The 15906-nt window shown below is 45.6% G+C and overlaps 1 protein-coding gene across 1 annotated transcript; it reads left to right on the forward strand.

The window, feature by feature from the left end:
• The first annotated feature begins 1943 nt into the window (after positions 1-1943).
• On the forward strand, positions 1944-15270 carry MTURN (maturin, neural progenitor differentiation regulator homolog). Its single transcript, XM_018075888.2, has 3 exons — positions 1944-2083; positions 7796-7918; positions 14242-15270. Exons 1-3 carry the CDS (start codon positions 2015-2017, stop codon positions 14350-14352), a joined length of 303 nt encoding a protein of 100 aa, XP_017931377.2. The 5' UTR covers positions 1944-2014; the 3' UTR covers positions 14353-15270.
• The last annotated feature ends 636 nt before the right edge of the window (positions 15271-15906 follow it).

Below are 15906 nucleotides of genomic sequence, written 5' to 3' on the forward strand. Positions count from 1 at the left end.
CTAATTACTTAAATACACTTGGAAAAGAAAACACCAAATACCCAACAATGAAAGAGTGTTGAAGTTGAAAAGTCCTGCACAGGACTCACAGCCTTGCCAACCCCTGGAGGCCCAACAACCTGCAATCACGTCTGGGTTTCTGCAGGACCCCTGCCTCCTTCAGGAAATGGCAAGAGGTTTAGGATTTCCTTTCCAGCTGTTCAGGACACACCGCTCCAGCCCCAGGCTTCCTGCAAAGCCATAAGTCTTTAAGAGCCCTACACAGCAAGGCTTTGCAGGTATTACTACACTCACCTCCCCAGGCCTGTGCGGTAGGTAGGAGACTGATGCTGCCTCATTTTCCCCTGGTGAAGAGACATGCACCAGGACCAGGGTAATTACCTACAAAAGCACACCTGGATTCTGGGATTTGAGGCACTTAGACCAGGAGCTTTGGAACATTAGCAATTTTTACAATGCTTTGCACATTCAGAGCACAGCTCCAAGTGTAATGAAGGGTGCTCAGCACTTGCCACTCTAATAGCAACCCAGGAATGAGGGCATTATCCAGGTTGTCCGTGAAGAATAGATGAAAATATCCTTTTGTGGGAAAACCAGCAGTCATTCACAACCCACATGCAGAAAGGGTCTGAGTTACAGTTGCACAAGCACTCATGTTGTTGGCATTTCCTTATACCTCAGGCTGCAATGCCCGAGGAGGTTTTTCACTGTGGTGTCATTAGTACCAAGTTCTGCTGTATCCATGGACACACCTGGGACAAGCCAGAGGCAGGAGACAATGACCACAGGGCTGAGCACAGCAGCATGGGTGCTCAGAGCATGCCCTGGGCCAGCCAGAGGTAGTGGGGCTGCATCCTTGCCACAGCCTTGCCAGCACTGCTGTGCTTGGCCTTATTACCTCTGCAACTTGGAATCACAGAAACATTATTACCACCATACTCTAACCAACTGAGCTGATCTCAGGGTTATACAGGTTGGAAAAGACCTCTAAGATCACCGAGTGACCTCACTGATTACTTTGGAGTGGTCGAATGATTTATGTACCAACTGATACGTACGATGGGAGTGTATGATGTGTGACACAGACCATATTAGCTGGGCATTTGGTACCTGCTGTGGAAATGCAGTTAAACACCACTCAGGAGACAAGCAACTGGCTGTGTTAGAGGCCAGTGTTGTCTTTGTCCTTGCAAACTTTTCTGCCCACTGCCACGTATGGGCTCTATGCTTCCTATTCCCCTCTATGAATTCCCAGGCTTCCAGCTGAAAATCCATCCAGGCCTGTGGGGATTTGTTTTCCTTTGTGGCACAGTGGACACTGATGCAAATCTAAGGCCCTTTACAAATGCAGACCAGCACTTTCCTCCCATGCCTTGCTGGATATATACATAATCATTTGGGATAAGCCTGGAAGAGTAACGTGAACCTCACTGCAAACCCACCAGTCCCCAGTGACAGGATGGGGGCCTGGGAGCAACCTCCATAAAGCTTTCCAGTGTCATGGGGTGGAATCTGTCCACATTTGGACAGCCCAACAGCTCACATGTGGGTGGCTCCCACGAGTCCAGTGCAAGGGGGTACCCACCAGTGAGTTTAGCACAGTGGGTTCTGGCGAGATGCCGGCCCAGTTCTGGGAAGATGGAAGGGAAGAGGGAAGACGAGGCATCATCTCGCCGACAGCGCCTTCCTGAGTGGGCTTGAAGGCTTTTTTTTGTTGATTTTTTCTTCCTTCCCCCTGCCCCCAAGTTGCCAGAAGGCGTCGAGTCAATTGTCTGCAGCGAATTCAGCGGGCCGGTGCCTGGAGGGGGCGCGGGCGCGGGGCGTCGGGGGCGGGCGTGCGGGCGGGGTCGGTGCGGGGGGCGGGGGCGGTGCGGTGCGGGCGGTGCGGGGACGCGGGCGCGGGGACGGCGGGCGGCGGCGGGCGGGGTACGGCGATGTTTCGAGGGCTGGCGGAGGCGGCGGAGCGGTGGTGCGACGCCGGCCTCCAAGCTCATCGCGCCGAGGACGAGCGCGCATGGCATTCCTAGCGCGACCGCGTCTCCTTCTACGGCTGTGGCCAGGCCGGCCTGCCGGGGACAATTTCGTGAGTGCCCCGGGAGGGATCGGGGTGCGGCGTGCCCGGGTGCCCCGCTGGTGGCGGGAGCGGGTGGAACCATTGCGTCTTGGGAACACTCCGCCGTGCGGTCCGCCGTGCTTGGGGGGGCCGAGGGGAGGGCGAGAGGGCGGAGGACGGGGTGCCAGGAGGAGGGATGACGGTGATGGAGACGCGGGGCGCGGGCCGGGGGGATCTCCCACAGTCTGCAAAATGAGTCTGATGGCGTGGGGCGCCGCGTCAGGGCAACCCTCGATCCCATAACATCGCCCGCCGGAGGCGCGGGCCCCGGGCGGGCGGGGAGAGGGTGAGCGACTGCGGGTTGCAGTGCTGCTCCCCCGCGGCTCATCCTCCCGGGAGCCGGGCTGGGGCAGGCGCAGTGGAGGCGGACTGGCAGGACTGTCACGGCAAATGGAGAATGGGCAGGGATAAAATGGAGTCAGGATGACAGGAGGGCCGCGCCCCCCCCGCCGCTCCCCTGGGCCCGCCGGGGCCGGGGAATCCGGGCATGCGCCGCGGCCGCCGCGCCCCTTCCTCGCCCGCCCGTCGCCGATTTCAGCCGCAAGTTCGTGCAGAAAAGGCACCGGCACCACAGCACTGGGCTTTGGGAAGGGTGTCGGGGGGTGCTTTTCCCCTCGTCCAGACCCTCCCGGTGGTGAGCAGAAGTGCAGGAAGAGTCACCGAAAAGCGGCACCTCGACACGAGGTTTGTAACCTGCCAAGTGCGAGTTAACTTCAATGAAAGGGTTTTAATTTGCTCTATTTTTTTTTTAACAAAATAGCTCCTAGCACAGATCATTATTGTAGGAATGCTGTAGGTCTTTCCCTTCCCGGAGCAAGTCTTCTCCCTCCACCTGCTTGACAAATATTCGCTAATTCCCTTTTGAACAGGTAAGTGCAGAGTTAGCTCATTTGACAGATGGGTCCATGGAAACAAAGAATAGTGAAGTGACTTCTCCTGGACCACAGATCCCAGCAAGCAGGATATTTATTTATTGTGTTGGGCAGATGGTCATGCTGAATTATGAAAGAAGTTATCTGGAGTTTAGTTATGCATCTGTCCAGGGATGATACGTGAGATCTCCAGCTGTAGCAGTGGAGCATCTCAGGGTGTGGAGTCTCTCTGTCCTCTGTGGGACTAGCCCTGCACATCCATCTTCCCAGCACCTATGAGCCTGTCAGACCCCAGTGCTCATTCCTCTCTAGAGATACCTGTGCCCAGAAAGGGCCATGCCTGATGGACTCTTAAGCAGGGATAAATCCAGTGCAGCACTAGGCTGAAACTATGATTGGACACTAATGCTATTGGAAATTGCAAAGAAAGCCCATTATTTTTCTTAGACATGTTTTGTTTCTTTATGCACTGCTCAGTAATTGAGTGAACTCTTTCAAATCAAAATCTAGTCAACTTTAAAAAAAAATCTTAAGCAGTTTCAGACTCAATTCCCATGCTTCCAACACTGACCTTTTTTTTTTTTTGAGTTTTCAGTCACATTTCCCCCTCTTTTGACAAATATTTTCATTCCAGGGTACCTGTGGGAAAGACTCCCTGCCCAGAGCCACCAGTAGTAAACCTGAACGGAAGGACCAACTCTTATATGGAACATAAACAGTGGAAAAATAGAAGCAGTGTTTTCTTCTGTCTCTTTCAGCATTAGTACTTGAGGCACTTTTTGTAATGATAATACTTTTAAAACAGGCAAATAGGTGTCATTCTTAATTTTTTTCCTGTTGATAGTGTCTCTTTAATGTGATTATGACCCACTAATGAGCAGATTCTCCAGAATCCTGTTTTCTGCTCCTAGTAGGGCTTAATTTCTAGTCCCAGCTTGACTATCTTGGGTTTTTTTGCAGTCTTTTTTTTTTCCTTATTTTCCAGAAGATAACTTTCCTTTCTACATGCAATTACAGGCTAAAGTTTATTTTAAGAAGAGTTAATAAAAGCCAAGAGTCTGATTGTAATTTGCACTTTAAGCCTTGTTGCATGGCTCCTTTGGCACAATGGAGTGTGAAAGTGAGTAAATATAAACAGAATTCACAGTGACACACTTTACAGCCTTTTTGCACCCTGTGACTCCTATAAAGGAGCCTTACATTTAATAAGTATCTGGTGCCTGGTATTCTTGTACTCTTTTTTTATGTCTCTATTTCATAATAATGCAACTTAAAAAGCTATGTAGGAGGTGCCAGAGAAGTCCGTGATAACCCACTTGTAAGGAGGAAATGATGAGCCTGATGTACTTATAAGGGAGGAGGAGAAAAACTTGGAAAGGTTGTCAAGATCCAATCTGGGGGAGAATAATTCTGAATTTTGTATAAAATCAGAGATGCCAGATCACAACAATCAAATATTTTTAATTTCCTGAAAAGCTATATTTGAGCTAGGTCTTTAACATGGTAGAGATGCAGGAAACCCACGCAGACACTTATTGACATTTTCAGTACCACTTGGACACTAAAACTCTCTGAATCAGCATTTTAGATAGCTGAACTATGTATAATTTAGCTCCCGAGGCTTGTGGTGTTCTCAAGAAATTAATTGGCCTTGTGTAACCATAATCAAGGAGGGTGAGGGTTGTGATGCTATTCCTTGTCGTCTGTCATTTGTTTTGTCACCATGTTATTTATATACTGGTATTCAAAGTAACTGATAAAATAAATAAAAATATGAGGCCATTTTGATTCAAGATTTCCTGTAAAATATTTTAGAACAGAACCAGTGAGTCTGAATATTTTCTGCAAATGGAATTATCCTCACACAGAAAAAGTTTTGCTGCCATGCTCAACGAGTCGACTGGTTAGAAAAAGGTGGTCTAGCAAGTGACTTTGTTGTCCAGCAACACTGAGTGATCTAAAAGTGTGAGGGAAAGCAAACCCTTCCAGATGCAGCCTTATGAATTGTCTCAGCTATCTGCAGTGTGTAGATGCTGAGCTAAATAATTCAACCATGATCCTAGGTCAGCTGAGGTGGAAATTAGTGTCTGTGTGCTTTTGTAGTGACACAAAGCAACTGTGAGCAAAACTGGGCAAGCTTGGAAAACACATACTCAGATGATGAGGTTAATATTTTTTTAATTAAACAGCCACAGCTGGGCACTGTGGTCCACCAGCTTGACAGCAGACTGCTTCTCCCACTGCAAAGAGATCCTTAGGCATTAGGTTTTCCAGGAAAAGCATCTCCTTATGTGTAGCCTTAATTACTGCTTTAACTTTTTAAGCAGGAGCTGAATCCTCAAATTACATTTGTTTTTATTTTGAGGTACCAAAATTCCTTTTGAAGGTTCCTCTGGAGTCGCATGAGTCAGTGCTGAGACAGTTCCTGCACTGCCTTGGTGCAACACTGAACCTCCACAGAGAGCTGTAGGCATTATAACCTATAGGCATTATAGCCCTGGTATTTATTATGGTTGAGGTTTTTAGGGGGCAAAGATAAAATCAAGCCATTTCCGAAGGAGATGCGTGCACTAATGGCATGTGAGACCTTTCATAGTGCATTTGTTGCTACAGTCAACATTTGAAATCTTCTGCACATGGAGAGATTGTTGGAAGCCTTACTTGCTTATTGCCTCACGATGCTATGCAAAAAAGTCTCCTCAAAAACTCAGTGATCGAGATACTCCCTTAGGTTTGTCCCTTATGCTAGATCATCTTATTCTGCAATACTGCTGACGAATTCACACTGGAGTCTAAAACATGGTACAGCTTGAAAAGAGATTGTAAAAACATGGTAGGACAACATGGAGTTACCTTTCCCTGGGGAACGAAGTACCTATTATTCATTAAAGGGCGGGACTTGATTTTTATTTATGTAGAAGCTCCTGTGTATAGCTCTGGTAGTCGAAAGAAGCCACAATTTAAACAAGAATGAGGATCTCAGCAGTCATAATCGTTTTATACATATAAACAATTACAACAGATTTAGTACGAGCCAGGAATTGCCAAGCTGCAATATCCAGCTCTGAACTTCGATGGAAAGATTAGGAATAACTGCAGAATTATTGCTAACCTGAAGTAAGGAGCCAGAGCTCCAAAATCTTGAGGCTGTTCTTAAAATGTTCTAATTTGAAAGTGTTCATTGGTTATTTTATAGAGGGCTTATTTGAGTTCACTTCATGTACCTTCTGCCTTTTTAGACCGTAGAAATCACAAAGTGCAGGCTTTTCTTCTGCCTTTTTTTTTGTAAACAGAAGCTGAGATTTAGTTGTATATTTATAGGTTTGCAAGGCCCATGACTCTAAGATGGCATGAAGTATCATGAGACTTGTGGTATGTGCATTTGAGAGTTGGCAAGACTGCAAAGAACTTATTTTTATTGCCAGAATGGTTAAGAGATGACTCTGGTTATATGGAAGAGCAGAACCTACTCAGTAATGCAGAGTTGTTTTCATAACAAAACATTTCACTATGTTTATGCTTGTAAAATGCAACAAGCAGCAAAGAAAATGTAGGTCAAGTGAGGTTCATAGCAAAGCAGCTAGTTTTTATCTTAAAGGTGCAGCTTAGATGATGTTAAGTACTGTTTTCTTTCTTTAAGTGTAAAACTGCATCCCTGGTGGGTACTCACCACTGAAGGGGAAGGTGACATGCAAGCCTTATGTTAGGGATTGAAACATCTGTCATTTTGAGTCTTTCCCTGAATGTTAGTTAAGCTTCAGAGAGACCCTCCTTTTTCCTTGTTTAAGTACTGTAACCTGCTGTTTATAGCAGAGTAAAAAGCTGCACGGCACTTTGGGGAAAAGAGCTGCTGTGCAAAAAGAGAGGTACCAGTCTCAAAACAATTTGGCAGTATCGTGCTTCTCTGTGTAGCTGACTGCCTAAGACAGTTCCATACAAAAAATCTTCCAAAAGAAAGTCTTTAAGGTTATACATTAGCTTGTGCTGTGTGCTGCCCTTCTTGTCTGAGCACTCCCACCATCACTTGCCAGCTCTGTTTCAAACGAAAATCCTCCTAGCAGCAGAATAAACACCAGTTTTGGGAGAGGTTTCGCAGAGTCGGGCTGGGGGAGCAGCATCTCTGAAGCGGGAGCAAGATGAGAGGAAGATCTGAAATGGGTTTAAGTGTGCCTACCTGTGAAGAGATGATCAGGTTGTAAGGGGAGTAAACCTCAAAACAGGGAGGGAGGCTTGAATTGTCAGGATGTTGTGAGTGCCCAAACATCTCTCCTTGGCTCTGTGTCTAGACTGCGGGTGTATTTTACATCTTTTCTTCTGCATCGTCAAGAGAATTACACATCAAGTTCCACCTCCAGGGTCACATCATATTTGCACTAACGCCAGGAACAGAAAGAGATGCTTTGTCTCCCTGAGGGCTTCATTGCAGTGGGTGATGCAGAAGAGGAGAAAACCCAATGTGACTTCCAGGTCTGAGCAGGGCTGATGTCAAATGAAAACACCTTTATGGGTAAAATGTGCATGCACAAAGTGTGCATACCCTTCATTGCTGGTGCAGTCACGAGGCATTTTCACTTCTGGATCTGTTTCCCTGCTTTCTGATGCATCGTGTTAATAAAATGCAGGTTCCTTCTCAGAAGTGTGGCTTCTGAAACAGCCTGCAGCGCCTGTCCCCAGGGCGGGTCTTGAACTGCAGGAGGCTCGGTGTACTTTGGCAGATGTTTACAACATGTGACCTTATAAAATCACATGGAAAGGTTGGCGTGAATTCCTGTTAATGCCTTTACTTTCTTGTGTTGCTGTTGGCTTTCAGCACGTGTGGAGCGAAAGTGAAGACTGCTTACCTTTTCTGCAGCTCGCACAGGATTACATCTCCTCCTGTGGGAAAAAGACACTCCATGAAATATTGGAAAAAGTCTTCAAATCCTTCAGACCTGTAAGTGCTTTTTTTTTTACTTCTAAACGTTGACTGTTGCCTGTGACTTAATAGAGCAGCACTGGATAGAGCAAGGTGTTTTTTTCTTCTCCAGGAACTTATACCTCCAGTCAGCTGCCTGGGCGCATGAGTGTTATACATAAACTACCGTTAGGCTGTTGGAAATTGTTTCTTGGAAGTTAGCTGCCTTTTTGTTTCCATCTCTGTGTTTGAGAGGATGAGACTCCCATCCGGGGTGGGAGGCCAACTGGTGTGTCAGCCAGTGGCAGCGGGCAGGGACTTGCATCCTGCTGATGCAGCGCTGACTCCGAGGAACGGGACACGAGTCAGCGCTGCGGGACTTTGTGGCAGAGTTGTTTCCTGGCACTCGAATTGGGGAGTTTTGCAAGGATATGAGTAGCAAGAGTAGACCTCTGGGAAGCTGGAAGTACGGTTTCTCCTCAGAGTGATTTGTTTTATTTTATGGTTGGCTTTTTTTTTTCCTCCCGAGTGATCCAGATTTTGCTCTTAGGATGGTTGCCACTTGGTATTTGCAAACGCCAGTTTGGTCACTGCTTGAGAAGAAGTTGGAACAGAAGCTGGGTTTTGTGGAGAGGGGGCATGTGTGTTTCTGTTTTGCTGCTGCTCAGCTTTCTCTGTCCTTGTTTAACACTAAGATTTGGGTCAAAGCCTGGATTTCATTAGGGTGAGGTGTCTTAGGCTGGCTGTTGTCCTTCATTTTTGCCAAATCCTCCCTTTACCCAGCCTCTCCTTTTGAATGCTTGGGGCTGGCTGATGACTTGGTGCAGAGCAGAGGTTCATTGCCAGAGCCATTCTCCCATGATGTCCTTGAGAAAGTTGACTGATGGACATCTTTATACTCAACTGAAAATGTAGACCTTTTCCCCTCCTGTCTTTTTCTGGATGACTAACTGAGAAGACCGAAAATGTATCCCAAGTATTTAGTGCAAAAGGGAGGGCCTGGAGCACCGATATGAAAGCACTGGCCCTCCCTGTGTTACACCCTTGCAATGATTTGCCGCAGACCGCCACAGCTGGGTGACATAAAAGAGCATAATTTTAAAGAATCCTTTGAGAGGCTGGAAATAAATAGAACAGATGCATACTTTTCTTAGAAAGGACTGGAAATCTAATCTGTCACTACAGCTGCTTGTAATTGTGAAAACATACAAAAAAATATAAATATGTTTCCCAGAACAGTATTTGGCTCTTGGATCTTCATAGTTGTTTTCTCCTGCTCAGAGAAGCTGTCTCTGATGAGAAACTTCCACTGGTTTAACTAAAGAGGACTTCAGAAAGACTTAATTCAATTGGTACAGATTACTTATTTCATTTAAACCACATTTATTTCTGCGTAGGTTAAGTTACTGAGAAATTCAGTCAAACCAAGTTGAGTTACTCTTCAAAATAAAAAGGTTCAAAGCAGGAGGAACTATTATGCTCATGTAGCCTGGGCCCTTCATTAATACATCACATTTCACCCCATGATTCTGACAACCAAGCGCATAAATCATGGTTGAACTGGAATGTGTCTTTTCCAAAGACACCCACTCTTGATGTAAAGTCTTCGGGTGAATTAAAGGATACAACCCTGCTGGGCACTTTCTCTTCTCATTATTAGTTATGGTGCTCTGAAAGTCTCTTTTGTTTGCAATCTACGTTCTTCTAGTTTTGGTTCCTAGCTGTTGAATTTCATTTTGCTTTTGTTTGCTCAAAAATGGTGTCCTCAACTGCCAGAAACCTCTTGCAGACTGTAATCAAGTACCTCTTCATTTTCTCTTGGATGTACCACAAAGAATAAGTTTCTCAGATTCTACTTTGGCCTAGTACTGAGAGATTTGCATCTGTATAACAAAACTGGGTTTATGATTTGAGGTATGGTTTTATGTAGATAAGTCTAATAAGGAATGTATTGACATTTTTCCCTTATTGTAATTATTAAAAATAGCACATACATGGTAGGAAAGATTTTTAAAACTGTGTGGTGTTACCATAGATGTATGGAAACAGTTATTTTGTGCCCTCAGGCCTTTTCCAGAACAAAATCACTTTTCTTCAGTACTGGGAAATTATTTCCTTGGCATCGCTTCATGCTGTCCCACATCCTTTTTCTGCTGGACCCCTTTCACTAATGAAACCACCTTGCTGTCAGCTTTAAGGCAACAGTGCATTTGCAGGGCATTTCTTCTCCACTGTCCCAAGCAAATCTGCTGTCAGAGACCAGTCTGGCAAACTTCAGTTTGAAAAATGTCAGTTTAGGTAAAAACTGCTGAAAGTCAGACTGGGCTCTTCTGAAGTATCTGGTGGTCCTGGCTATCAGTCTGGGAGGAGGGGGACTAGGTTTTTGGCATGTGCTTGCTAAGCACCTTTTGAGAGTCTTCTCTATTTCAGTATTCCCAACAGACATCCAAGATTATTAGACAGTTCTGAAATTCTTTGTTGGAGTCCTTTGACGGGAAATACTTAGAAGAAAATGACAGTGCATCTGCATCTTTCCATGCCCTTATGCACAGCATGAGCATCTGCCCTCCCATAACTGAGGGGTCCAAGACCAATATTTGTCCAGTAACTGAGCTCAGCTCTGCTCTGCACATTCACAGTGACAGACCAGCTGTGACTTCACAAGCTTACCCTGAGGCTGTGGGGTAGGAAGGGACTGGCTGCTGCACAGGGCCCTGTGTTTCAGACAGTAAGAACAGGGATGCCCAGCAGTTGGCATCTGTCTCAATGAGAGACAGATTTCCCTCTACTCACTACTCTTCCCTGGGCACAGAAGGCAATGAGGGTGCTCTGGGGCTGCTCACCAACCCTCAGCTCTCAGGCATCTCTCCCTAATGTTACAGTGCCAGAGCAAGATATTTCATTAGACAAGGCTTTTAAAACGTGTTGGTTAACCTGCAGCAGCCAAACCACACCTCTAAATCCTGCTGTAGGCAAGGTCAGGCTTTTTCTTTACTGAAGTTGGGGGGGGATGTTGTCTTTGCCCATTAATGCCTTCCTGGATCAGTTTCCACAAAACTCTGATTTGCCTTATTATCCACTTATTCAGGGAACATCCAAAAGTGCCAGACACCATGCAGGTACATGGTATCAATCAACAGCACTGGGCTCAAATACTGTTACTTGCCTCAGAGCATCCCACTCCTCCAATGCCCTTGTCTCTCTGGTGTCAGAGGTGCCACGCTCAGGTGCCAGAGGTGCCCATGCTAGTGCTTGTAAGCATATCTGCCTGGAGACTAAGCCCTTTCCACAAGGATTCAGCAGAACTGTGTTGTCTTTAGTGTAGCATCACATGGACCACTAAAGCTCAGTCTTGTATTTGGTTAATTTATCAGTCTGCCTGTGCATCAGCTTTTGGTAGGAGGCAATGTCACTCTGCCTCTGTGACTCAATAACTACTAGATTATTTGTATAAAATCAGGGCACTTGGGAAGAGTTAAGAAAGACAAATTTAAGAAATGCCTGAGGGACATCACACGAACTGGCAACGTTTGCAGAGAACCAGGGCATGAGTTGTACAATTCAGCGGCAAATTCCGGGTGTCGCACACCGCGCTCCTCTTCAGCCTGAAAAAGCCTACATCTGAACTAGGGAGTCTACAGTGTAAAAGCCATTTATCCCATATTCACTGAATTCATACATATCCTGGTGACCTCTCCTTTACCTCCAGATGGGTAGTTTGGACAGCAGGAATAAATAGAGGTAGTTCAGGCAGTGCTGCCACTGGTTGTTATCTTCTCTCCCTGCTTTCCTCCCTCCCTTCTCACCATGCTCCTGTCTTCCTCCTCTCCACGGGTCTCCCTCCACCTGGCAGTTTTGTTCCCCTTGGCTCTTTGACTGATGGATCAGCTCTCTGTTTCTACACCCCTTTCCTCTTTTACCTCTTTTCTCCTTATTTTTGCTCTCCAGTTAAATCCTTTCAAGTCTGCCACATAGCTGATAATGTAATATGTGAAGCAGATATGGATTAGAAGCAGAAACTAGTGTGTTTGAAAGAAGACAAGGTCGGAGTTAGTCTAGGGTCAACTCAGGCCATCTTCATCATCTTATTTTGTCCTTATCTTTTGTACGCCCCCCTTCCATTTTGACCCAGTGTTTGTAGAGCTCCCTGCACTTTGGACCCTGATCATCCCTCCTTGGTGTCAAGGTGTGGACTGATTTGCCACTGCAGTCCAGAGAGCAGTAAGGGGTTAACAGCAGTGAGGGACCATAGTCCTGTGGGAGGCGATGGGATTCAGACTGTAAAAGTGAGATCTGCATGGTCAAGGTCCTTGGTGCCTTGGAAAGTCATAAAGTGTCCGTGAGAGAATAAAACTGCATCTTCCTTGGAGGAGCCTCCCATCCTATCCCGTCCCATCCTATCCTATCCCATCCCATCCCATCCCATCCCACCCCACCCCACCCTATCCCATTCCACTCCACCCCACTTCATCCCATCCCCATCCTTCCTCCATAAAACCACCAACATCTGCAGCATCACTCTTATTTGTGCTGCCCCAGGGGAAGAAGAGCTGGGTTTCCCAAGGGCGAAGAGAGAGGGGATGTGTGAAAAGCAGGATGCTTTGGGACTGTATAAGTCTTTGTGGTTCTTGTGGTGTATGTTGTGTTTTCCATGCTCATGTTTGCATGAGGAAGTCTTGCAGGATCCCATAAAATGAAAACTCATGGGCCTCATTTCCTTGCAAATCAAGGAGGAATTATAACCAGAACTGGGAAAAAAAAAATACGGTCAAAACGCTTTCTGCCAGGTGATGTAAACAGAGGAGTACAACACTCACATTTAATTTGAATCCACTAGATCAGTTTAGCAAAAAATAATACTGGTGTATAAGAAAGTCTAGAGAGCCCTTGCTTTTGCCTTTTGAAAACTGAGTATTTTAATTTTAGCTTCAACACAAACCAAAACCCCCGCATCCTGAAAATGAACGAAGCAGTTTCGCGTTCAGTTAAGCATTTGATTTGACAGATATGTACACATAGGAGTTTACTTTGTTCTGCCAGAAGACAAGAACATTTTCCGTTTGGGGTCTCGCTGTAAGTATTTTTAAAATACAAAGGAGGGGATTTAGTCAGAAAATTCTCCTTCCATTTCCCTGCTGAAGAAGCCCTGCAACTAAAAAACTGATTGTCTCCCAATGACAGTGAGGAATACAAGCTTCATTGCATTCAGAAGCTAATTCTGTGTGTTGTATTTGTGTCCACTGAATAATCTTGAATGTCGATCCCAGACTAAATTAGTTTAGGTCCCTGAAAATCTGCCTTGTCTCATTTTTGTGCTCTCACCTAGCGAGTGTCACCCTCCTCCCAGTTTTTATGGGCTTTGCCTCTTTCAAGAGCTAACAGCTGCATCATTCTCCAAACAGAGTCTTTCATGCATCTGCGCTGATCTTCCAGCCCTTGCAAGCTAAATACATGGTATTCCCAGTAATGCCTGGCATATGATTTTGCTTTGTGGCTATTAATAGCCATTAGTGTAGGATTCTAATATGAGATTTCCACAACAGATGTGTTATTTTGAGTATTATTTGGTTTATCTCTCTTCCTGACTTCTGTTGGCTTGGCAACCTTTTGGAGGAGAGGAGAAAAGTTCAAACATGGCTGTTTGCTCCTTTTCCTGTAGTGAACAAGACATGTTGCAGTGATCGGAGCCATCAGGTGGAGGCATCCAAACATTGTCCAAAGAAGACGGGCTTGCAGTTCCTCACAAGCCCAGATCTAATTTGCAGAAGTTTAAAGGGGCTCAGACAGTTTTGAGTGGAATACACAGTATTTCTCACTACAAGGGCTTCACCCAGTGTACAAGGCTTTGTCTGGTGTATCAGAGTGAAGGGTTCAAGAGAAGCATTTAACAGGCTGGATTCTTGAGGTTTTTAGGGAGTCCTTTCCTACTCCATACTAGCCAGTTCTGCATGAGGATGCTTTTTTCTTTGGCTTTTATAGTGTTGCTAAAAAACAGTCTTAAACCAAGATAACTACTGCTACAGTATTATCATGATTCTTTCTGAAGTTAAACCACTGCCAAGTCTTAAACACTCAACAATTCATAATGCAACCTCAGGGAAGAATGTGAAGCTTTTTGCAAGTGCTTTGTTTTGGTTTTATTTATCTTCCGGTCTCTGAGCACTTAATTTGGTGTGAGGATGCATTTTCAACTCTTTCTTTATCCCAGGAGGGAGAGAAAGAGAGCCAAGATCATTATGCAATACTGTTATTCCAGGGTTTAAGGTTTTCAAGAAGTGCCATGTAGGATTTGTGTGAAGATTTGCAGTAAAGCTGCATGAGTGGGTAATTCACTGTTACACAGTATTTTCTCTTCTTTGTAGTTACTTGGGCTTCCAGATGTTGATGATGATGCATTTGAAGAATATAACGCAGATGTGGAAGAAGAGGAACCAGAAGCTGATCACCAACAGATGGGTGTCAGTCAGCAGTGATTTTCTGAGAAGCTAAAATAATTCGGAAGCCTTTGGTACCAGGTGGGGTCAGGTGGTCCCACGTTAGCCTGTTCGAATTAGCACATCACAAGGGGATATCTGGCTGCCAAGATAAAAGTTTCACAAAAAATGGTTTTAAAAAAAAAAAAAATAATAATAATTTGTGATGAGCTTTGCTAAGAAGTGACCTGAATTTTGCTCCTGCTTCAGTGGGTTTTCTATGGAGTTGTCTTGGTAGCATTCTGCCGCTATCAGTCTAGAAGTAGTTTTGTTGCTGACTTGTCTCTTCGATTTGTGCTCGAGAGTAGCATTCGCTGACGTGAATGTAGAGTACCGAGAATGTAGGAAACGTGTGGTGAGAGTGCCGAGTCCTCACCGGTGACCTTTCCAAGGAAACCAGCGCAGAGAGCAAACACCACACAACCTGCGCTCTTCTGTTTAGTTCAACAGCTATAGTTTTTGAAAAAGTACCAAACTTGGAGAAACTTCTCCTTAAAAACAGTAGTTTAATAGTGGTTGGTGCTGCAGAAGTGCATGTGAAGGCTTAACAAAAATAATGGGAAGTGGGAAATCCAGGGGGTGTCAGACATATTAATGTTGTTTTACTGACACCTGAGTTTACAAGTGCTGAATTAATAACTGGGAGTAATGTGTATCAGCAGCAAACATTATTGCCAGCCCTGGTACTCAAAACACCATGTGATCCAAAGGCAAGTGCTGCTTTCTTACAAATGAAGTAAAAAATAGCCATTGCCTATCTCACTTCTGCATGACAACCAACTTTAAGCTTTGCTGGTTTTGATACACTGCCAAACTATTACTCAAACCTCGTGGCATCGTGAATTAGAATCATAGAATATACTGAGTTTGAAGAGACCCATAAGGATCATCAAGTCCAACTCCTGGCCCTGCACAGAAGACCCCAACAATCACACCGTGTGCCTGAGAGTGTTGTCCAAATGCTTCTTGAGCTCAGGCAGGCTTGGTGCTGTGACCACTTCCATTGGGAGCCTGTTCTAGTGCTCAACTACCCTCTGAGTGAAAAACCTTTTCCTGATATCTAATCTAAAGCTCCCCCAACTCAGCTTCCTGCCATTTCCTTGAGTCCTGTCACTGGTCACGAGAGTGAAGAGATCAGTACCCACCCCTCTGCTTCCCCTCCTGAGGATGTTGAAGACCGCAGTGAGGTTTCCCCTCAGTCTCCTCCAGGCTGAACAAACCAAGTGACCTCAACTGCCCCTCATACGGCTTCGCCTCCAGACCCTGCGCCATCCTCGTGGCCCTCCTTTGGATGCTCCCTAATAGCCTAATGGCTTTCTTATATTGTGGTACCCAAAACTGCACAAAATATTCAAGGTGAGGCCACACCAGTGCAGAGCAGAGTGAGACAATCCCCTCCCTGGACCTGCCTAATGCCCCCTAGGACATGGTTGGCCCTCCTGGCTGCCAGGGCACTGCTGACTCATATTCAACTTGCCATTGACCAGGATCCCCAGGTACCTTTCCATAGTACTGCTCTCCAGCCTCTCCTTCCCTAGTCTATACACACAACCA

This window comes from Manacus vitellinus, unplaced genomic scaffold, assembly GCF_001715985.3.
Source record: "Manacus vitellinus isolate BGI_N305 unplaced genomic scaffold, ASM171598v3 scaffold_3_pilon, whole genome shotgun sequence".
Lineage (NCBI taxonomy): Eukaryota > Metazoa > Chordata > Aves > Passeriformes > Pipridae > Manacus > Manacus vitellinus.

Bases quoted from the DNA above. Each gene is read 5' to 3' on its own strand.
- MTURN (XM_018075888.2), top strand. From the start codon at position 2,015: ATGGCATTCCTAGCGCGACCGCGTCTCCTTCTACGGCTGTGGCCAGGC. The intron at 2,084-7,795 runs GTGAGTGCCCCG...GTTGGCTTTCAG, and splicing joins GGCCTGCCGGGGACAATTTC to CACGTGTGGAGCGAAAGTGA. The intron at 7,919-14,241 runs GTAAGTGCTTTT...TCTTCTTTGTAG, and splicing joins TCTTCAAATCCTTCAGACCT to TTACTTGGGCTTCCAGATGT.